The 23203-nt window shown below is 35.3% G+C and overlaps 1 protein-coding gene across 4 annotated transcripts in view; it reads left to right on the top strand.

The window, feature by feature from the left end:
- Positions 1 to 23203, top strand: part of LOC138708117 (mucin-4-like) — a 203161-nt gene that overhangs the window by 16634 nt on the left and 163324 nt on the right. For all 4 annotated transcript variants that reach the window (XM_069838321.1, XM_069838322.1, XM_069838323.1 and 1 more), the window contains exons 2-4: positions 4317 to 4491; positions 13614 to 13762; positions 20164 to 20838. In XM_069838321.1, coding sequence (XP_069694422.1) covers positions 4332 to 4491; positions 13614 to 13762; positions 20164 to 20838 — 984 coding nt within the window. In that variant the 5' untranslated portion in view covers positions 4317 to 4331. The remainder of the gene's footprint in view (positions 1 to 4316; positions 4492 to 13613; positions 13763 to 20163; positions 20839 to 23203) is intronic.

Below are 23203 nucleotides of genomic sequence, written 5' to 3' on the forward strand. Positions count from 1 at the left end.
CTATAATCTCCACCTTCATTTGAAGGGACTTGGTTTTATTGCTACTGTTTGTGGAAACCGACTTATGCCAATTTTCCCAAGCATTGAAGAATGCTAAACTGGCAAGCTCAACTTTAACTGGGATTTCTTCATTTAACACCTCCACTACACTACAAAATGGGCCAAGAAAACGGAACAGAATGTATTGGAATCGAACCGCGTACATATTACACAAAGAAAGTAACAGATAATTAATTTTACAATAATTGAAGATCTGAATTAGTAAACATCTCGAGTCCAAGATTTACCGAATTTGTCTTTTTACCCGATATTTGTTGTATTTTGCATAGGTTACCATTCTGCAAAAAATAGAATATCTCAAGTCTGAAACTGTTTCTTAACCCTTAGAACCCGGAAGACGTATACCACTATTGCACGCAAATATCTAACTCTAAACCTGTGGTTCGTATACCTGCATAATCGGGTAAATCTATTATATGCAGCCCGAACGATCCGGTTGCAAGTTTCGTGAGAAGACCGAAGAAAGTGTACCGCTATGAAACACTCATAGGCATAAGTTCCTAAAATTCTGTACTAAATCAAGCCAACGTAATTTTGAATAAAATATTGGACTTTAAGAGCACAGTTCACTTCTTCTTAACCCCTTCAGGCCTGATATACATTACAGTGTATATGGTTTCTTTTTTTCTTTTTTGGAATGTCTTCGATACTTATAAATATTTTGAAAATTCAATGTGATAGAAATGGAAAATATTATTTTTTAAACATTTCTATACCTGAATTAAAAATAAAATTTAAAATTTTGGGGCCCCAGGGGTCAAAATTGTCCCAAAAATTTGATTTTTGTGAAGACTTTATTTAAGAATTTTGGATCTCCAGAATGATTATGTGACCAGTTTTTTCTTTTCAATTTTGTTTAACAATAATAATAATAATAATAATAATAATAATAATAATAATAATAATTATTATTATTATTATTATTATTATTATTATTATTATTATTATGGTTTATTTAATTTATTTAACCTAGCAGAGTTAAGGCCATACGGCTTTCTCTAACATTCAACCAGGAGTAAACTTCGTTACAAAAAACACTACAAATTTACAAAGTACACTACAATTTTACACAAAAAACTGAAAAAGATCGCACAAAACTGAATATAAATTCAGGTCTGAAGGGATTAAGTTGCATACCCCACATCCTTAATTTTAAATCTTCAGAGGCCCATAATTGTTTAAAACGTCACATTATTGAACTAGAGGGTTCTTAATATATCGATACATCAAGAACCTTGTATCTGCAAATTTTCATCTGAATAAAAAATGTTTTCGAAATTAATTTTTCTCAAAATAAACGAACTTTTTATATATGTTTCTGCTTCACAACATCTTTTACTCGAGGACAAAATATTAATTAACTTTCCAATTTTGTGAACATAATAATAATAACAATTTATTATTATTATTATTATTATTATTATTATTATTATTATTATTATTATTATTAATATTATTCAGTTAATCTAAATAATAACGTAATTAAACTAACTTATCATTTTTACAGATACGAGGTATTACTTCTTAGCCATCGATACAATTGAATCGTTCGTTGTTGAAAGGAACTAAGTCCACAATTTTGTCAATTTCACTTTTTTATTGATTCGTAATAGAAGCATGCTGCATCTTTCAGTATTGAAACGAACTAATTATTCATATTCCTTGAGCTTTATTTGAGGTGGTCAATCTTCTCTTTCGTTGTTGAAAGAAACTAAGTCCACAATTTTGTCAATTTCACTTTTTTTTATTCGTAATAGGAGCATGCTGCATCTTTTAGTATTGAAACGAACTAATTATTCATATTCTTTGAGCTTTATTTGAGGTGGTCAATCTTCTCTTTCGTTGTTGAAAGGAACTAAGTCCACAATTTTGTCAATTTCACTTTTTTATTGATTCGTAATAGGAGCATGCTGCATCTTTTAGTATTGAAACGAAATAATTACTCATATTCCTTGAGCTTTATTTGAGGTGGTCAATCTTCTCTTTCGTTGAAAGGAACTAAGTCCACAATTTTGTCAATTTCACTTTTTTATTGATTCGTAATAGGAGCATTCTGCATCTTTTATTATTGAAACGAACTTATTACTCATATTCCTTGAGCTTTATTTGAGGTGGTCAATCTCCTCTTTCGTTGTTGAAAGGAACTAAGTCCACAATTTTGTCAATTTCACTTTTTTATTGATTCGTAATAGGAGCATTCTGCATCTTTTATTATTGAAACGAACTAATTACTCATATTCCTTGAGCTTTATTTGAGGTGGTCAATCTCCTCTTTCGTTGTTGAAAGGAACTAAGTCCACAATTTTATCAATTTCACTTTTTTGCTGATTCGTAATAGGAACATGTTGCATCTTTTAGTGTTGGAACGAACTAATTACTCATATTCCTTGAGCTTTATTTGAGGTGGTCAATCTTCTCTTTCGGTGTTGAAAGGAACTAATTTCATTACTTCTTTTCAACACGGAACTAAGAAATTTCCAGGTTGGCGGTTCTGATCTGATCTGAATGAAAAATCGCAATAAGAACAAAATCGTGAAAGTGACAGACTTGTATAAGGTAGAGTTCGAACATTTTCTTAAATATTTACAACACCGTACTATGTCTTCACGTAACAATTTCTATATCGAGTTATTAATTTTGTCCATTTTCAGTATTATTAATGCATTCATTAAAATAAGTACGAATATTAAACTTGCGATTATTGGTTTAGAAGAATCAAAGAGTCCACCGCTGTGGAGTAAAGGTTACCATGCCTGTCCGTAAAACGAGCGGGCCCGGGTTCAAATCCTGGTTGAGACAAGATACCTGGTTGAGGTTTATCCGGGGTCTTCCCTCAATCCAATCAAAACAAATGCTGGATAACTTTCGGTGCTGGACTCTGGACTCATTTCGCTAGCATTTTCACCTTCATCTCACTTAGGCGCTAGATAATCACAACAGTTGACAAAGCATCGTTAAATAAGCAATTAAAATAGTCAAAAAAGACGCCTTTATCACAGAAAAGCCAGAGAACGATCGTAGACCTGCGTGTTCCCATACGAACAATAGAACTGATGTACTGAATTCAGCGTGTAGTGTCAAATTCAAGCAAATTTTCTCCTGAGATCACGTGACTGCATATGCGCGTAAGTGCTACTAGGACCATTTTCGTACTCGACGGTGTTTATATTGATATTCATTCATTCATAGTGTTCTGCCCAAGGGCAGGTCTTTCACTGCAAATCCAGCATTCTCCAGTTTTTCCTATTTTATGCCTTCCTCTTTGTCTCCTCATATCATCCATATATCTTAATGTCGTCTATCATCTGATATCTTCTTCTGCCTCGACCTCTTCTCCCGTTCACCATTCCTTCCAGTGCATCCTTCAGAAGGCAGTTTCTTCTCAACCAGTGACCCAGCCAATTTCTTTTCCTCTTTCTATTCAATTTCAGCATCATTCTTTCTTCACGCACTCTTTCCAACACTACTTCATTTCTTATTCTGTCTGTCCATTTCACACGTTCTATCCTTCTCCATATCCACAGTTCAAATGCTTCTAGTCGTTTCTCTTCACTTCGTCGCAATGTCCATGTTTCTGCCCCATACAATGCTACACTCCACACAAAGCACTTTCTTTCTCCAGAGTTCCGCAGAATATGCTCCCTTTTCTATCAAAAGCTTCCTTTGCCATTGGTATTCTCCTCCTAACTTCTTGGCAGCAGCTCATGTTACTGCTTACAGTACACTCCAAGTATTTGAAGCTGTCCACTATATTGACATATTACAACGAAATTAAGGATGGAGAAGTCAAATGAAAGTTATGGAATTTATAATTACTTGTGGTTTGAATTTAAAATGCTTACATCTGTCAAGTAATAATTAAATTTCATCAGACATTTCAATCGATTTGTCATATAATGTAACTCAATTTGAAGGCATGTTGGTTATCATTTAGAGTTTTATGTTTCATACTAGACTTAGAAAAACATATTGTTAGGTGATTATTAGACAAAAAGTGAATTTGTGAATGTTTTATTTCTCGAGTAAAACGGTTACAATGTTATCGCTTCAAATTAGTAACGTTTTAATTTTACGGTTTAAACTCCAAATTTCTTAAGCTTGCAACTGATGGTTTCCAAATTTCATACTCTGATGGCATTTCGAAATGTCTAAGTACTCCTATTGTAGGTACTCTCTGTTAGTTCAATACGGGAGGACAGACTGAAAACATTACATGTGTTGCCCTAAAGTCGCTTCTTCTTCCCTGAATGTTTCAGATGTTATGAGGAGAGATGATGGCACCCGGGACCTCCAGCATGCTGCGTGCACGCCGCCGCGATGTCAACGTCAAGCCGAACCGGCGGCTGGACCGGAAGTCGTCCCGTGGGATGCTGTACGAGAACGAGGAACTTCGACTCCGTACCATCAATATCAACGCCGAAGTGGAGCGAGGTCTGATCAAAAAGTATAAGATCTATAGTCGTTGAAAAAAAACTGATTCCTTTTCCAGTTCGCACTCTGATGTTCTTCGAAGTAGGCCCTTTTTGGTTTCAAATTTGTTAGAGTCGTTCTTTCACTGCGAGAAGCACATTCAAAGAGTCATTTTGGAGATTGCTAGATAGACCTTCGTCGCAATGATTTTGATTCCATTAATATCTTCAAATCTCAGACCTTTTAGTAACATTTAAAGTCTGGGGTAGAGCTACAAGTCACAGAGTCATGTCTATAAATTAAGGAAACGTGCTGTGGCTGTGAGATCCGGTGTTAGCCAAAAAGTTCTTCTTTCTTGTTGAAAATGAACCAAGACTGTCAATGCATAGCTTAAGACATATAGAATGTACATACAGAGCTATATGCCATTAACACTGATAGTCATTGTCCAGTAATAATCGGAAAATCACAGTTAAGCTTTGAGCGCTAAGCAGTTCAAACTTGCAATTGTTTCTCGTGCAAAATGTATTCCAAATGACATCCATCATTCTTGCAGTGGACTCTTCAAATAACCTGAATGGGAGGGAGGGACCATTCTCGTAATGGAACTGATAATCAAAATTCAGTTAAAGTTTCGGTCTCTTGTGACAAACAACACCTTGTAGGCGACGTAGGATTCCTAAGTGGTGCAGTTTGTTGATTGTTTGACCATTAGAAGCGTACCAGTGATGGACAAAACTCTTATGATCAGAAAACAATGACACAACATTGACAACTATAGAGTGAGATCCGGTTATATTTCGAGTAATAATACCACTTCCTTGTCTGCTTTTCTCATAGCAATATTACCGAAAGCTTTCTTGATCTTGTCTCAATGGTATCTGCTTGCTTGACGTAAAATTCCTTAAGGGGACACATTAATTGTCTTACATAGGCAACTTTTTCTAAAACACTGTTGAAGCTAGACATCTGATTTTTACATCTTATGAACCCATCGCTTGACATTACGCTGAAACAGTTGATTTTCTTTCATTTATTTCCTTGCCGAGTAATAATTTTTCACCCATTCGTACATTTTTTCAACAATTTGTAGTATATTACCCCCGTAACGTCTCCAAACTTAACAAATTTCAAAAGCATTGTTTCAGTTCATATAAAATATTAAAATAACCAATTCCTGAATATGTCAGGTTTCTAGATTAAAGAGCACCTCAGAAAAGATTCGACTTGTATGGAAAAACTAAACCTACTAAAAACAAGCTTTAAAATAAGGCATACATGTATAACTACGTCCCCTACTCATAAAAATGAAAAGTTAAAAGAGATATGATTTTAGTAGAATCACATTATCCTCTTCAGTCCCGAATTTATATTAAAAAAACTGAAAAAAAAAAATCGGTCACACAATCATTCTGGGGTTCCAAAAATCCCAAATCAAGTCTTCACAGAAATTCAAATTTTGGGACAATTTTGACTCTATGTGACTTCAAATTTTAAATTAAAATTTGTAATTCTGGTACAGAAATGTTTCAAAAATGATACTCTTAATTTCTATCAAATATATCGTTTTCAAAATTTTCAAAAGTATCCAAGACACTGCAAAAGAATTAATAGGAAATTACATATAATATACTCTACTGTACAACAGGACTGAAGAGATTATGGTATACCATTCCAAACAGGAAAAATCAAAGAATAATTCCGTAAATTTATGAAGAATGAGCGTTGAAATTAAAACCATGTCAGAAAATCGAAATATTAAAATGAATACAATTTGAACATAACCGTATGTGATATACATTTTAACCCTTTCCGTTCGAATGAATCCATTTGGAATCACTAACATTTCTGTAATCTCTGACTCATATGATTTGCCTGATGATTCCATTTGGTATCCTCAAAAGTAGTTTGTATCTTTATCGATAGAATACAGCACCCGCCAGTTCCTTGGCCATCTATTGTTAGGAAGAGGAATGCTTTGTTTTTTTTTTTGTTTCTCCATGGTGTCCCCACAAAAACAAATTCAGGTCAGAAAGGGTTAAAGAAAGAAAATCAAATAATATGTTGAAAAAATAGAAATAAATTAAAATGTTCACCCTAATTTCAATTTCGTGTCTCCTTAAAATTTTATGTAGAGTCTCTGATCGATGCGTTCAGTACTATCAGCACAAACCGAAAAGGCTACGAGCACAGACTATACAATAAAAATCAAGGGCTGTCTGCCAGTGACAGAGACGAATGCCGTAAGTGCTAAAATTCTGTTATTGATGAGAAAGTACATGCCACAAAATCTCGCCCGTGTATTGCATATATCCGTGGTTTGGGAATAATAAAAACGTGGATAGTTTTGATAACATTTTTACAGCCTGGTTACAGAACTGACAACCGCACTCGAGTGTATTAGAACACTGATCATCTCCTCGACGTCGCCTCTTGCGCCAATCTTTTGCCTTTAGATTATCGAAATTGAAAAGGTCTGAATATCCTCTCGAAGTGGAGATAAGGTCTTTCTGAACTCAGAAAAAAGTCTTGAGTATAAAATATCACAATCACTCAACCCAATATCTAGATGAGAATGCAAGATGGATCAGAAAATATACCTGTATAATTACTGGACGTAGTTCGTTCATAAAAAAAAAAGAAATTATTGGGCTCTTTCGAGATAACCTCAAGTCTTGTATATACAGAGGATGCGAAACATTCCTTCGATGTTTTCGGGTATATAAATATTTTCTCAAGGATTGCGTCCTTTAGAATAAAACTGTTAACTCTGTAGAGAACGTTCTATCTGCTTTTGAAAGTCAATGTCCTTTCAAATAAAATTGACCTAATTTTTAGCTAAAATTTTATCAAGAAATATATCCCTCAGAATAAAATTGATCTAGATTTGTAGGAAAGATGCTATCTAATTTGTATAATGGTTATGTCCGTTACAATAAAATTGCTCTAACGTTGTGGTAATATTCTGTCGACATTTTCAAGGATTACGTCCTTTAGAAAAAGATTAATGTAACTTTGTAAGGGTCGTTCTTTCCATTTTTGTAATTATTTTGTACATTATAATAAAATGTTCTAAATTCCTAGGAAAATTTCTATCGACAATTCCGAGTACTGTTTCTTTGGAATAAAATCGTTCTATCTCTGTAGGCAAACATATCCACAGTTCTAAGTTTTATGTCCTTTGTTTATAAAGTTGTTCTAATTTTATAAAGAAAGCTCTATCGACTTTTGCAAGTTTTTCGTTTTTAGGAATAAATTGTTCTAATTCTGTGGAAAATTCTACAGACTATTCTAAGTAGCTTCTCTGGAATAAATTTATACTAATTATCTTGGGAAACTTTTATCGAATATTCCAAATATTACATCTTTTGGAATGAACTCGTTCTAACATTTTAAAAAGCTTCAACGCCTAATCCAAGTATATTGCCCTTTCGTATAAATTGACACAATTGCTAGAAAAAGATGTATCGACATTTTTTTAGTATCATTGTCTTTCTAATAAAAAATCTTATAATTTTCTACGGAGATTTCAGTCGACTTTTCCAAGTATTATGTTCTTTGGAATACATTTTGATAAATTAATTGAGAAAGTCCAACTAATTTTCAAAGAAGAATGTTCTTCGGAATAAATAAATGTTATAATTTGTAGGGAAAGTTCTATCGACTTTTCCAAGTATTACGTGTTTTGGAATAAACTGTTCCGACTTTCTAGGGAAAGCTTTTATCATTTGCAATAAAATCGTTCTAACGTTCTAGGGAAAGTTCCATCACATTTCGAAATATGTTCTTCGGAATAAAATTGTTCTAACTATATGAGGAACGTTCTATTGACTTTTCGAAGGATTATGATCTTTACAATAAACGTGTTCTAACTTTGTAGGGGACATCCTCTCATAATTTTCAAGGATTATATCCCTTATAACAAAACAGTTCTAAGTTTTCCACGGGCGTTCTATTGGAAATTTCAAGTTTACTGTAAATCTCCTTTGGAATAAAATTGTTTTAACGTTATAGGGAACGTTGCATTGACTTTTTAGAGGATTATGCTCCGTATAATAATGTTTTTCCAAGTTTGTATACAAAGTTCTATCGCATTACTTCAATAATTATATCCGTTGTAATAAAATTGCTCTAATGTTTTAGGGAACGTTCTAAAGATTTTTCCAAGGATTATGTTCTACAAAATAAAATTGTTCTAATTTCATGTGAACATTTTATAATTTTTAAGGATTAAGCACGTTAGAATTATATTCTAATTTTGTATGAAATTTTCCACTTCTCGCAAGAATAAAATTATACTCTTTATAATAACATTGATCTTTGTAGGGGAGAATGACTTTTTCTTATACGCTATGATACTATTACAGGAATGTGATAGTCTAAGTCTAAAAGATCTTAAAGTATTTTAAATGTGACAGCATTGTCAATAAATCCAGTGCACTTAGTGTAATCCAGGCGTTTCACAGTTTTGCATATTTAAGATAATTGTCCGTTACCTGAAGTCGATATTTTCCTACCTGCAAAACTTTCTAGAATACTTAAACCTAAGTCCTAAGAAATGTAACATCTGCATACACATTTCTCACGAAGATTCGTTTTGGAGATAAGAATGTACGTGCTCAGTGAACAGTTTATCTCCCTCCCGGAAAACACAACTGGCTAATCGGTGGACGAGCTCTCACACGCGGATTACGGTGACAGAGCGGTGTCGGTGATTCGACAATCTACAAATTACAGTCAATTATTAAATATAAGCAACTAAAACAATTTACTCACCAAAATAAAGAATGGAGCTTCTTCTGAAACTGTCTTTGCTTCCATTGAAGCTGACTTGAACCGCGACGTTGATCGAGACTTCCAAGTACGCCACGCAATCGCTTGTGTTGTATAACAATGTTGACATCATTCTGTTGAGAAATAAATTATTCAGCTAGTCTTATAAGTTGTAACATAGCATATTATAGTATTACATTCTCAATACAGAGTGAGAAATGAGAAGCATTAGGACGGTACATATTTTCAGCATCTGTAATACAGAAGAAAGGAATTTACGTCAGTATGTTTTTTTTTTTGTATACACTGATATGTTTTTAGGAACTACAGGTCAGATTAAGTTCATATACAATATCTACGAGTTAATGGAGCCCGGAAATGACTCACATGAAATACATTAATTTAACTAAAAATCAATTTTGTAACACTTTGCTGAATTAAGGTACGACTAAGCCTAGGCGTTATGCTACCCACACAATACCCTTCTGGTTGGATGGTCGTTTACTCTGTAGGTCTACATTTCGAAACCTTAATATTATTTGTTTCGATAACAGAAAACTAAAAATTTAAGTCACACATTAAGTGTACACTCAATGTTTGGCTCGGACCTTCTGTCAACCCACTTGAGATATATGGATATAAGGGGAAAATTGAGCCGGGATCTGACATAGTTCCTCGGTAGCTCAGTCAGTAGAGCGTTGGAGTGCTCAGAAAAATATCTCGGATTCGATACCCGACTCTGAAACAATTTTTCTCTAGAATCAAGTCAGCTTTACAGGAAGCTATACCAGATATATTTGATATTATTTATTAATAGTTCAAAAGTACATAAACTTAATCTTAAAACTGATACATTCACAAATAATGATAATAAACAATATTTACACAATTTAATAACACATTTCCTATCATATAATTATTCAACTTATGTTGGTTTAACTTACACTTACTTCTGGTTTTAGTGCAAGTTTTCACCCTATCGCATTTATTTTTTACACATTCAAAACTTGTTTACATGCTAAGATAGAAATTCTCATTTTTTTTCTATAATAAACAAGTGTATATAAATCGTCCTTGCTGCTATATTCATCTAATTATCTTTTACCACAGTCAAATTTATATTTAAATTTCAGTTCCTCGTTTACACAATACTTAACTATTTCATGTAATAAATATCGCATAGAGGTTAGCAGATAGGAAGCTATACCAGAAAAAGCCAGATTTGTAAAATAAATTATATTAAATAAACAATGATGGGACTTCAAAGCCTTGTATATTCTGTATTTTCCAAATTATAAGCTGATGACAAGTCTCAATCGGAAGTATAACTGTCCAGGTCTATTGTACATCACTCAAGAGTCCCTCAATATAGCCTACATACTTCTGGTCACTTGACATATCTAAGCGGTAGTCAAATTCCAGCCATACCTGATCGACCATGTCCGTTGTAATGGTTTCTACACCACGAATGATGCGTTCCTGGACATTCCGGAGGGGACGAGATGTTGGCAGTACGTAAATCCTTTCTTTCACATACCCCCACAGCAAGAGATCACATGGTGTTAGGTCCGGGGAACGTATCGACCACCGAACGAGATGGTTATCCTCATTTGTAGGACGTTCAATCCAGCGCTGTGGAAGAAAAATATTAAGGTTTGAAAATGTAGTCGTTATAATCACTATACAATTATGTAAATAACAATTTCTCTAATACATCGACGCTTAGAAGGCCCATATACTTGGCTTTACTCTGACATCCCGTTTCCACTAGCAGCGTAAATCATCTCCGACTTTTTTCTCATATGACGCATTCTTTTGAAAACTTGACGTTGGCCAACTCGTCAGCTCTTAGCGGTAAGTTCCAATCATCATTTTCGTTCGCGGACATACAGAGTTTCTTTAGTTTATGAGAGGATCAAAATTACAACGGCTGGTGTATAGTTACTTTATAACTCTATATTTTGGCAATATATGTGCACGGTTTAACAGGCAATTTCGATATGGTTGCATTAATAGTTCCACTATAAGAATAAAAATTACAAACTATATAAATGCGTTTCGCGGAAGCTCCAAAGAGAATTGAATTCAAGTCACTTGAAAAGACGAACTTGAAAAGTGAACTATGTTTCAAGTTGACTTGAAATCAATTAACGGCTTGAATTCAAGTTTCAAGTGAAGTTGGATCCCTTTCTACTTTTTACTTGACTTGAAAGGACACTTGAAAAGTATGAACGTCACTTGATAACTTGAATTCAAGGAGAAAAGAGCGGGAATTTAAATTAACAGATGTTTAAGAGCGTTAAATTAACAGCTGATTGTTTTTCAGTTCTACTGAGAACGTAAAAATAATAGGAAACAGCAGTAAGTGAAATAATGACCAAATATTTGAGTTTCTGAAGTTGTATAAAATTCACGAAGGCCTGCGGATTATAGAAACTGCAAAGTTTCGTAATAGAAATGCAAAGGAAGCTGCAAAGAAAGGAAGAGTTCATTGAAGAATTGAACAGCACAGATTTTAACGTGGACACAGATGAGATAGCCTACGAAAAATAATAAAAAAAACCATTAAACTGTAGATAGAAAAGAATTGAGGAAGATAAGAGGTATTAAGAAGAGAAGAGCGTTGCTTGAAGGGATGACATTTATCGCCGAAACTGGCATGGTTCAATATGGTTGATAGATTTTTGTGGGGGAACTGTAACAGCTTCAAGATAATCATTTTCAATTATGGTAAAACAGATTCGCTTGTATTTTATTACATTTGCGATAAGAATTATTAAATCTGCTTGAAGATTTCACTAATTCTACAGAGTGATTTATATAGAACTGACACATTTCTTTCATTAATTGTTTCAAAACGAATTGTGCTTGCGACAACTTATTATACCTAAAATGTAGAGGAATTTTGGGAGATTATTTACCTCTATAGCAAATGTTGCCGGCGTTGTCAAATCCGGAGATCTCGGTGGCCACAGGTTCCTGGAAATTATTCGGTCGTCACATAACCGGATAAATGGAACCATGCTTCATCTGTGAACCATGTGATGGACAATATGGCAGGATTTTGCACAATAAATGTCTGAAACCAACGACAATAATTCGATCTTTTATCCTTATCTGGTTCCTGTAGCTGAAGAACAACCGTAACCCTATATGGCTTTAGGCTCTCTGACACATTGAGTAGGTGTACCCTGTCTCCTACGACAAACGTCTTAATGATTTTTTGGGTGACTGCTCCAGTCGTGCTCTTACGTCAACAACAACCGTGGGAAGCCTAGATGAACGATGCTTGCCCTTTTCACTCACCAGAGATCCAGTTGTTTCCAATTTGTTTACCAGTCCTAGTATTGTGTTTCTTTTGGGAGGATTGCGAACACCAAATTCTTTCTGGTATGCCCTTTGAGTAGCTGTAATTGAATTCGTAATTCAGTATTGCTTCACAAGGAAGAGTCGTTGATTTAATGTGTACTGCATTTTCACGTTGACACAAAATGTCGAAAACAGCTGCCAACAATAGGAATAAAACATAAACATCTGCGCATCTAGTGACAAGGAATCGAAACTCCAGAACATCCTGCCATATTGTCCATCACATGGTTCACAGATGAAGCATGGTTCCATTTATCCGGTTATGTGACTACCGAATAATTTCCAGGAACCTGTGGCCACCGAGATCTCCTGATTTGACAACGCCGGACAAAATTTGCTATAGAGGTAAATAATCTCCCAAAATTCCTCTACATTTTAGGTATAATAAGTTGTCGCTAGCACAATTCGTTTTGAAACAATTAATGAAAGAATTGTGTCAGTTCTATATAAATCACTCTGTATTTGTAATAGTCAGTGGTCGCGTTTTCCATTTCTTCAATATATTTATCATTTCCCTGGCACGGACACTTGCTACTACAGAAATTCCTAATTGCACAACATCCATGGACGCTATTTTATCCTACTTGAAAACAAAATAACTTGAATATGTCTCAACGGCGACTTGAATTCAGGTACTTGAAATCACGTGACTTGAATTCAAGTTACTTGAAAAATGTGAACGAGGCTTTAGGCATATATCGTTCATAACCGATATTTTCCAGTTTACCCTTACTTGAATGTAACATCGTCCCAAGTTCATCACCTTTCTTTGTTCTAATCTATTTTATTTCTAGGCAATGCGATAAGTTCTGTGATGTGGAAGTGCACGATGTTTTGGAATTCTACTTAAAGAAAAACGGCAGTCTTTTACTTCCGCCTTACTAAATGTGTTCCTAGTTAAAAGCTTTCTAGATTTATACATTTAAATCTTTTTTATGGGAGTGGTCCCGTGCCGACGAGCAAGCTCTGAATACATATGGGGCGTTTGAACCTCTCTTCAGGGCAGAACGATATTAAGAAACTTCGGAGGGAAAACGAGCAGCTGAGGAGGGAGATCTGGGGCCTGCGGGAGGAGTACGACCGCCTCGAGGGCCTCCTGGGCAAGGCAAGACGGCGCGGCGCCCACCAGGGCGATGAATCCGACAACGGGGTAAGTTTCACCTCAGTTCCATCAAAATGTACCGTAGAGGAGGGTAAAGTCGATCAAAATTTTGCAATTTTTTTAATGATATTGAGGTTATGAAATGGAGCGAAGTTCCTCAGAAAATAGCATTTTGTCGTCATATCCTTCACTTATGAAGACACGTTAGAAGAATTGAATTACAATCTATAAAAAACTGTTCGCTATACTGGAGAATTAGCACGGTCGCTTTGAACCGTGCCGTTACGTTTACCACCAAATTTAAGTAAATACACAATGTCACCAACATAAGAACATGACGTTGGTGTGTGGCGTAGTTGGCGGGAGGAATTTTTTCTTTCTCTGTCTACCTCCTTCGTTCTGAACATTATTGAGAGATAGCACCACTGTTAGCGACAATGTGTATTTGCGTAAATATTGCGAGTAAATTATGACGAGTGCCTTAGATGAGAGGCTCGGGACAGAAACAGTTTTGCTGTAGCGCATGCGCGAATCTCTCATGCAGTGGGAGCGTGATCCTTACTTGAATTTATTTTTGCGTGTACTTGCAGATTAAATGATTGAGATCCCTTCTTGCTCCGGTTACAGGCCTTGCATTTACGAAGGTTATGTTATGTTATGTTAGGTTAGCTTAGATTAGGTTAGGTTAGGTTAGGTTAGGTTAGCTTTGGTTAGGTTAGATTAGCTTTGGTTAGGTTAGATTAGCTTTGGTTAGGTTAGGTTAGTTTTGGTTAGGTTAGCTTAGCTTTAGTTAGGTTAGGTTAGCTTAGGTTAGGTTAGGTTAGCTTTGGTTAGGTTAGGTTAGGTTAGCTTTGGTTAGGTTAGCTTGATTTCATTCGTCCATGTAGTAGTTAAAATTATATAATATGACAGTTTTTGATTCGTAATATTGTTAATAAATAATAGGCCTATAATGTAAGCGGTGAATAATTTCATGGTCCCTAAATTTTTTTTCGTAAAAGGCTAGGTATTTTTCTATAGGCCAGAAATAAAACAGCAACGCTGTCATAATTACGTACTTTACGCTTTGGCGAACATTAACCGGAAATTTACTTTCCGTCATTTTAATGGTATTCTGTGAAACACACCTTTTTTCCTGTTAATTTCCTTGTGATAACCTAGTTTATTATCTTATTACATCTTCATGTTCTCTTAATGCATTCAAAAAACCGCCGTTGTACTACATAAAACCTTGAACTTGACTAATGGAGTGAATTATTTAAGAATATAGTCGCGAATTTGACTACCACCATTTCGATTATATTTTGTTTGATGCGGCTCGGTACGGCCCGGTGACTAGTGGCCAGCGAGTAGAGTCGACTATCGATGTTGGTCTGCCGTGCGTATTATCCAGTTGTTCCAAACTGTTTTTTTTTTACTTGTGATCGAAGTTACCTGCTTAAATAGGGTAAAGTCGATCACCATTGAATTTTTAGTTTAAGATCGATTTTAAAATATTGCGGAGTAAAGTCGATCACTGTTTATGTTTTTAAAAAACAAATTAAGTGTATTACAAATATTTTGTTTGTTATAAGGGGTGTAAAAACAATAATAATCTTCAATATATGCCTATAGCATTATATAGTGTATCTTTTGTTACTATGATCATACTATTCAATAAAATTATATGAATTATAGGATGGGGTAGCTCATTTAAATCCAATTTTAATCAACTTTATTTATTACAGAAGAAAATAATTAAAATATGTCTTCATAAACCTATTGATTTTCCATCTCAAAATTTGTTTCTAGACTTTAATGTACTTAACGTAAGACAAATTTATTATATTGTATTAATAAAATTCATACATAAAAATCGAAATAATTTTGAATTGTATTCTCATAGTTATGAAACAAAAGGTATGAATTCTTTAAGATTGTTTGAACCAAAATGCAACACTGTTACAGTATTTAATCATAGTAGTAATTTAGGCCCAAGAATATATAACAAATTTATATTTAAATATCCTAATCTTGTCAATTCTAATAGTTCTAGTATTAAATTTAAAAAGTTATGTATGGATTTTATAAAAATTGAAAAATTATAAATTTAAATTTATATACTATAATTGCACAGTAGACATAAGACAAATTATATTGTATAATTATTAATTTCAATTCAGGAATCCGCCCTTGAGCACGAGTTCTACTCTTTCAGGGGCGAGCTAAAATGTTTCTGTATATATTATATTTTATGTTACAATTATTAGCAAAATAATAAATAAATAAATAAATAAATAAATAAATAAATAAATAAATAAATAAATAAATAAATAAATAAATAAATAAATAAATTAGGCCTATAGGTCTCCACTGTACAGTCGTGACTATGATTGTCAACTTATACAATATAAAAACACATTTTAATACTTCACATACCAACAAACAAAGATTTAAGAATTCAACATTTACATTGAAATACCACCCTTCAATTATAATCCAAAATGCAATTCAACATTGCTTAGGTTTGTATCAGATGTTATTTGAAATCTTCCCCTCCTCATGTCACTTTAGAAACTACGTTGTTCCCATAGTCAGGTACAGAGGGGTGTACAAAATATGTTCCTTTGGCAGTGCTTCTCTTACGCAAGAAATTCACTATAATTCCGTCTTCCTCTTTCTCCACTATCCCATCAAAATAAGCTATACTATGACACTTTTATGTGTATAAGTGTTAGTTGGAGGTATTTCGGTGAACAATTTATTCCTCCTGCTGGTCCTATCTGTTTCGAGTAGGTCGATGGCATGATCGACTTAACCCTACAAAGGTACAAGTTTCTTAAAATAATAAGTTTCAATACTAACATTTACGAACTGCAAAACTATTATTTCAGGATACAATCTCAACGAAAAGTATTTACGTATACTTCCTGTCTCCTTTCACTGCTGACTATAATTTAGAGTATGTAAAACTTTGCTTTCGTTTAAGAGAAAAAGTTGAAAATAACAATTTTCACTTCAACGGAAATAATTACACTGTGTTCCCATTGTTGGCATTCGCAGGCTTTTTGTTGTCCCTCTCGCTTACATTTACAATGTAAGGCAATGAAGTCAGCATAACAGAATTTTAACAAGTAACTGAGAAAATATATAATTTTCAATAAGAATCGCAAATGGTCGATTTTACACCCACTGATTGACTTTACTCACTTCTACGGTACGAATTGTGTGATGTGATTATGGTTGTCGAATGACCTAGACGCTTGTACACTGACGTTCAAAAATACCTGACCCCTACTAATCGATAGTGATGGATAATTTGTTCGTGTAAGTGTGGCTTCATTAGTTATTTCTTCTACGCATAGATGGCGAAGATAAGTCAGCATCTCTAATAGTATGTAAATATACCTGCATTATAGAATTCAAAATTTCATTTCATTCTACTGGTAGTAAAAATAGTAGGTTTAGCGGAAAACCGCAACATTGTCAACTTATTTTTTAGCCTATATATACAGGTTGATTCACGAGGATTTACCGTCACTTAAGGACCTTATTTCCGAAGACATTCTGAGCAAAAAAAGTCATTACAAACATTTGTACGGTTCTCAATATTTCCAGTTACATTAATTTCAAATTGTTAGTAAAATATATTTTTTCTTTAGTTTTAAGGATAAAAAATATTACAAATAGAGAATGAACTACTCAGAAGTGTCATTTCTTTAATTGGCTAGTGTTCTGATACTAAAAATGTGTTGTTAAATGCTTTGTATAAATTTTATTTTTCAATTTTTAACTAAAAATGAAATCATTCTTGTGTACTTATCAAAGAAAATTGTTACAAATCATACGACTTTAGGAACTTGATTCTTTACAGTTTAAATATGCATCCTAATGTACGATCTTAAAGAATTTGCAAGAGTAGCGTCATTTGTAACAATTGTTGTAATAAATGCATAAGAAAATGTAATTTTGTAGTTAAGAATCGAACAAAAATTCTGTACGAAGCAACTATGGAATTCACAACACATTTTTAGCTTCAGAATACTAGCTAATTAAAGAAATGATACTCCTGAATGGTTCATTCTTTATCTTTAATATTCTTTCCCCTTAAAACTGGAGAATAATGATATTTTACATACAACTTTAAATTAGTGTATCTCTGAAAATATTGAGATTAAAACAAATGTTTATATGACTTTTTTGCTCAGAATATCCTCGGAAATAAGTTCCGTAAGTGACGGTAAATTCTCGTGAATCAACCTATATATATATATATATATATCCATGCACTGTGTCACAGATGTGTGACAATGGCACAATGTCCAATGTATTTTTATTTATTTTAGTATGTTATTTTACAATGTTTTATCAACATCTTAGGTTATTTAACGTCTGAAGCAGACGAAGGTGATAATGCCCGTGATATGAGTCCGGGATCCAACACCAAAAGTTACCCAGCATTTGCTCATATTGGGTTGAGGGAAAACTCCGGAAAAACCTCAACCAGATAGCTTGCCCCGACCGGGAATCGAACCCGGGCCACCTGGTTTCGCGACCAGAAGCACTGACCGTTACACCACAGGCGTGTCCAATGTTTCTGTGACACAGTACATGAGGGTTGGCCACTAAAGGGAAACTAAGAGGTTGAACTTAAACGGAGAGGGTTCAATCCGGCATCGGAACTGGAATCCGGTGTGACTTAGTGAATAAAGCGTCAAGACGGAGCGCTGAAAACCCAGGTTCGAGTCCCGGTGCCGGAGAGAATTTTTCTCCGTTCCACTCATCCTTCATCTTCAACGAAGAGGAAGGTAGAAAATAGGAAAGATTGGAGAAAGTTGGGTTTGCAGTGAAAGACCTGCACTTGGGCAGAACACAAAATGAAATGAAATGAACCTATCCTTAACAAAATTTCCATAAAAATGACGTATGTCCGTCTTTTATACCAGGCTCCTCAAATGAAAACAACGAACGGATTAAAATTATGACGTAAGAAATGTTTTATAGTCATAAGAGAACGGAAGAGAAAATGTAGACTATGTTATGTATATATAAATAACGCAATTTTATGTTATTGATCCCATTCTCTTATATGATGTATTTAAATATTTAGAGACGGAAAAATGTGTTACTTTAAGGATTCATTTTAATTCTTTAATTTGCTTTAGAGATTAATACTAATTGCAGATGACATGAGTATATGATAATAGTGTCACCTATTACAATTTGCGGAACTATTTCAAACTTTGTCCGTTTCTTTTAACCTTTGGTTTGTACTTATCCGGTGGTTAGAAAGTTTGCGTACACGATCACATAATCCTAGGTCAGATATTTTTTAAAGCGAGTGTACATCCAACCGCGTAAGAATGCCTTAGCATATCGCTCCCCAGATATGCAGGGGTAATTCAGAACAAGATTAGACAAAAGAAAAAAAAAGAAATGCATTAAAAGACAAAATTTCAAAGCAAAGGGAACAAGAAGAAGCAATAAAAATGAAGACAGAAAAACTACGAAACAAAGAAAAGATAAAGAGGGAGATAAGTATAAAGTACGAAAAGAGGTTGAAGAAAAGAAAACGATAATTGTAAGAATTAAAGAAAAGTTAATCACGGTTGAGGGAAATACGAAATGTGGAGAGAAAAAAGCAATTTATTTGTTTTATGGCATATTAAAATTTACAATTTTTTTATGCGTTTCATTGATGTTTGTTGATTGCAATTAGTTTTAATAATAATTCTAATCCTTCAATGGTAGTGTGGTGGATCACAATAGTGATAAAGTATTTTATTTTTGATTGATGATTCGAGGTGGCAGCACTTATTGTAACTCCCATTTGGGTATCTTTCGTTCGTATATTTCTGTACCTTTTCAGTCGTAATTGACGAGTTTAAGCAAAAGTTTTCTTGGCACATAAGCTAATTAAATTGGTGCTTTGTTGAATCACGATTGTGCTCCGCTAGAACATTCTCAGTGTCTGAATAAATTTATGATTTTACAGCATTTATTATAATGTGTGTTTGTGCAAACATTTGAAGAGTTTGCGGGAAAAACGATGAATGCCACAGTTTGTTAAGATTGATGTCATTATCTAATTCAATGGATCACTACGAAATGTAATGTTGTTCTTATGAAAAATGGTAAAATGGAGAATTATCACCACGAATACAGTAAACCTCTGCTTTATTTTCTATAGAAACAGCACTGCATCTTGCAGTTATAGACTCAATTAGATCATTATCTAATCCTTAACAGAAATGTGACATTAATCGTTTTTCCCGCGAACTCTTCATTTGTTTTTAGAATACTGAAAAAAATGAATGTAATTAATCTCTGCTAATATGTAATCATTATTAATTAACCAAAAAAATTACATGTAAATATTCTGAGGATAGCCTACAACAGGCTGAAACCAGTCAACAAAGTGAGAACAAAGCCCAGCAGGAACCTTGTCACAGACGTCTTTTACGTTTCAGGAAAAATGTGAAGACGAAGACGAGGAATACGACGAGGAGGAAGATGAAGACGACGATGACGAGAATGGAAACGCAGGAGAGCACTCTGCCGACATCGACAACGCTGAAAACCAACAGAAAGCATCGTCTTCGTCCAGACCACCAGGAACCGCCTTGCGCGTGGAGTTCGACGGCCTCAGCATCGTAGACGAGGAGACAGACGAGGAAGGTGACAATGGTGGCCGCGGCGAGCAGCAGTTCCTCGGCAAGATCAAGTTGCCCAGCGGCAAGGAGGGCGTCTTCCTCAGCGACGCTGCGCTGCCCAACGGGTTGCCGTTGTATAATGCCGCAGCAGCAGCCACCGCTTACGACTTTGGTTCCGTTATGGGATTTGGGCCTAGCGACTACCGCGCTGCCTGGCCGGATGTTCCAGCACTGTTACCGAGTGTCGGACAAAGTGTGATGGTGTTTCCGTCGTCGCAAAGCCACTATAACTACACGTTCACGCCGGTGGACGCCGAGCATGATGGTTATTTCGGCATGAGCGACGACTGCTACCAGCGCCGCGGCGGACCAGATCTCTTCATATCTGGGGCATATCCAGCCACCAGGTCGCCAGGCGTCAACCTGGATCAGTTGCTGAGACAGATGAACGAGGCTGCCGCCGCGGAGGCCGCCCGTGAAGGAAAAGACGACGTAAGTAGTGACAGCTCACAGTAGATTAATAAAATACTGAACTTCAGCTGTAGGCTCCAAGTTGTTCACGAGAACTGGAAGGTAGGATTCTTTAACATTAGTTCGTGGTGAGTAGGCTCCGTAGTGCAGCTACCTATAACTTGGAATGAAGTTGCCTGATTCGAAGTATATGTGACGTCACAGCTCAGGTACAGGTACGTTTGTATACTTTATTTTTTTCATGGAGTGCAGTTTCATAGAAAGGACTTAGCCGACAGACCTACTGTCCCTACTAATTGGTTGTCATAAATAAATGTCTTCCTTACTGTGACGGAATTCTTGTCTTCTCCTGTCAGTAACCAATCACAACCCTCGTTCAGAAGAATTGACAGGTACCCGTCAAATCCACGTGGAGGCAGAGTTGCCGCATCTTTTCCGAATTCCAAGAATCCCGTCAGTTTCACTGCATAATTTCGAAGGTCACCAGAATTGTGGCAACTATGCAATGTTCGGACGAGGGGACAGGATGGAATTGTCAGAGTTGTTTGTGTAGGAAGTCATAAATCTGTAACTGGGTGTTCAAAGAAGCAACCGAACTGCACTCCTTGAAATAAAATGAGGTATATACAAAATAGTTACGCATTCTCTACCCTCTTCCTTTAGAACAGGCCTGCAAAAGGTTTGCGCTCTCCGAGCCGGCTCACAGCTCATGAGCGGAATGCAGATATTAGCTGCGTTCTGTATAAGGGTGGAGTGGAAGAAGGGGTGATATCGTACAAAATATATACAAAAGCAAGTACTATTACGAGTGTTTACGAAATGAATTCCCATTCAGTTTTTGCAAAACTTTCTTGGGCTATTATTAATTAATAAAGAAATATTTATTTTACAGAAATAATAGAAATTCTATGTACAATATCATTTTGTTATATTTTTATTTATCAGTACATCAAAACGAGGTTTTATGCTGTTGGCAGCTGAAAGGAACAGTAGCCTACTGATCGTAATGAAACATCAGTTATAGATGTTCGATGTCTGCCTTTATTCAAGTTGATTATAGAAAACAGTTGCTCACAAATATAAATGTTGAGCCAAACATAGCAAACATTTTCACAACTAGCCTGTGTAGTCGTGGATATTATTGCTAATATTTAGTCTTGTAAAACTCAACCAGGCTAGTAGTATTATTCAAACGACCTTTAGCCCTTAGGTCACATTGAATATCAATAAGTTCGAGCTGTAAATCGTTAAATGTTATGTTCCGTCTTTTAGATCCCTCCATACTGTACTGTAGCAGTAGGTAAGCAACGTGAAACATATACTGAGAATAGGCCTACACACTGCACTCCACTAGATAACTGAGTGGTCCTTTCCCTCTCCTCTACCTATAGCAAGTCTATGTCATTCTGACGTATCTTCCTCTCTCTTTCGGCGTGCGGTAAACACCGCTCTCCCGCTCCGAAGGAGCGCACGCGCTCGTTTAGCGCTGTTTGTGCAGGTATGCTTTAGAAGGTCAAAATCGGGACGCAGTCATAGTAGTCTTATCGATCACTGCTCTTACTAGTCGTATTATTATTTAAATAACTACATCTTTGTGGCTGATTGAAGGTTCATAGCAGAGCTAAAATTCCTCAGGAAGACGCTCAAGTGTGTAATATTGCAGGGGATAGTTGAGAATATTTGAACTATTATTTTCACTGTTATTATAGCGCACTGAAAGACACAGCAATACTAAAAGGCACAAAAAGTGTGTTGAATGTAATCTAAAAGAACCAGTACGATCAAAATCTGACAATTATAAAGATATTAACTCAGGCTCCGCCAAGTCGAGTCAAGATCGCGAGAGGGCGTGCAGGCCTGCTTACGGCTTCCACTGCGGGCAGTACACTTGTACACTGCAGTCTATCAGTGGTGGAACCTATCGAGGTCGCTTGGGGGCACCGGTGCACTGCATTTTGCACCAGGAATATTTATGTGCTAAAACATGAACCTTAGCAATGTAATGGATGTTGTTATGCGAACAATTAATTTCATAAGTTCTAAAGGACTCAATCACAGGGACTTCAGGGCACTGATTGATGGTATTAACAGTATGGGGATTTACTCTACCATACCGAGGTAAGGTGGTGAAGTCGAAAAATTCTGGAACGTTTTCTCGCACTTAGAAATGAAACTGCCTTATTTATGGATGTACATGGGAAACCTGTTAGAAGCCTTGGACATGAAAGAATATATAAGAATAATGCAACAATTGTGCGAAGTTTCGAACGTAGATTTGAGAATATTAGAGATTTTGAACAACAATTTAAGATATTTGCAATATCTTTTTCAGTGAGTGTCCTGGATATTCCTGCTGAACTACAATTAGAAATACTTGATTTACAAA

The sequence above is a fragment of the Periplaneta americana genome, chromosome 10 (genome assembly GCF_040183065.1).
Source record: "Periplaneta americana isolate PAMFEO1 chromosome 10, P.americana_PAMFEO1_priV1, whole genome shotgun sequence".
NCBI lineage: Eukaryota > Metazoa > Arthropoda > Insecta > Blattodea > Blattidae > Periplaneta > Periplaneta americana.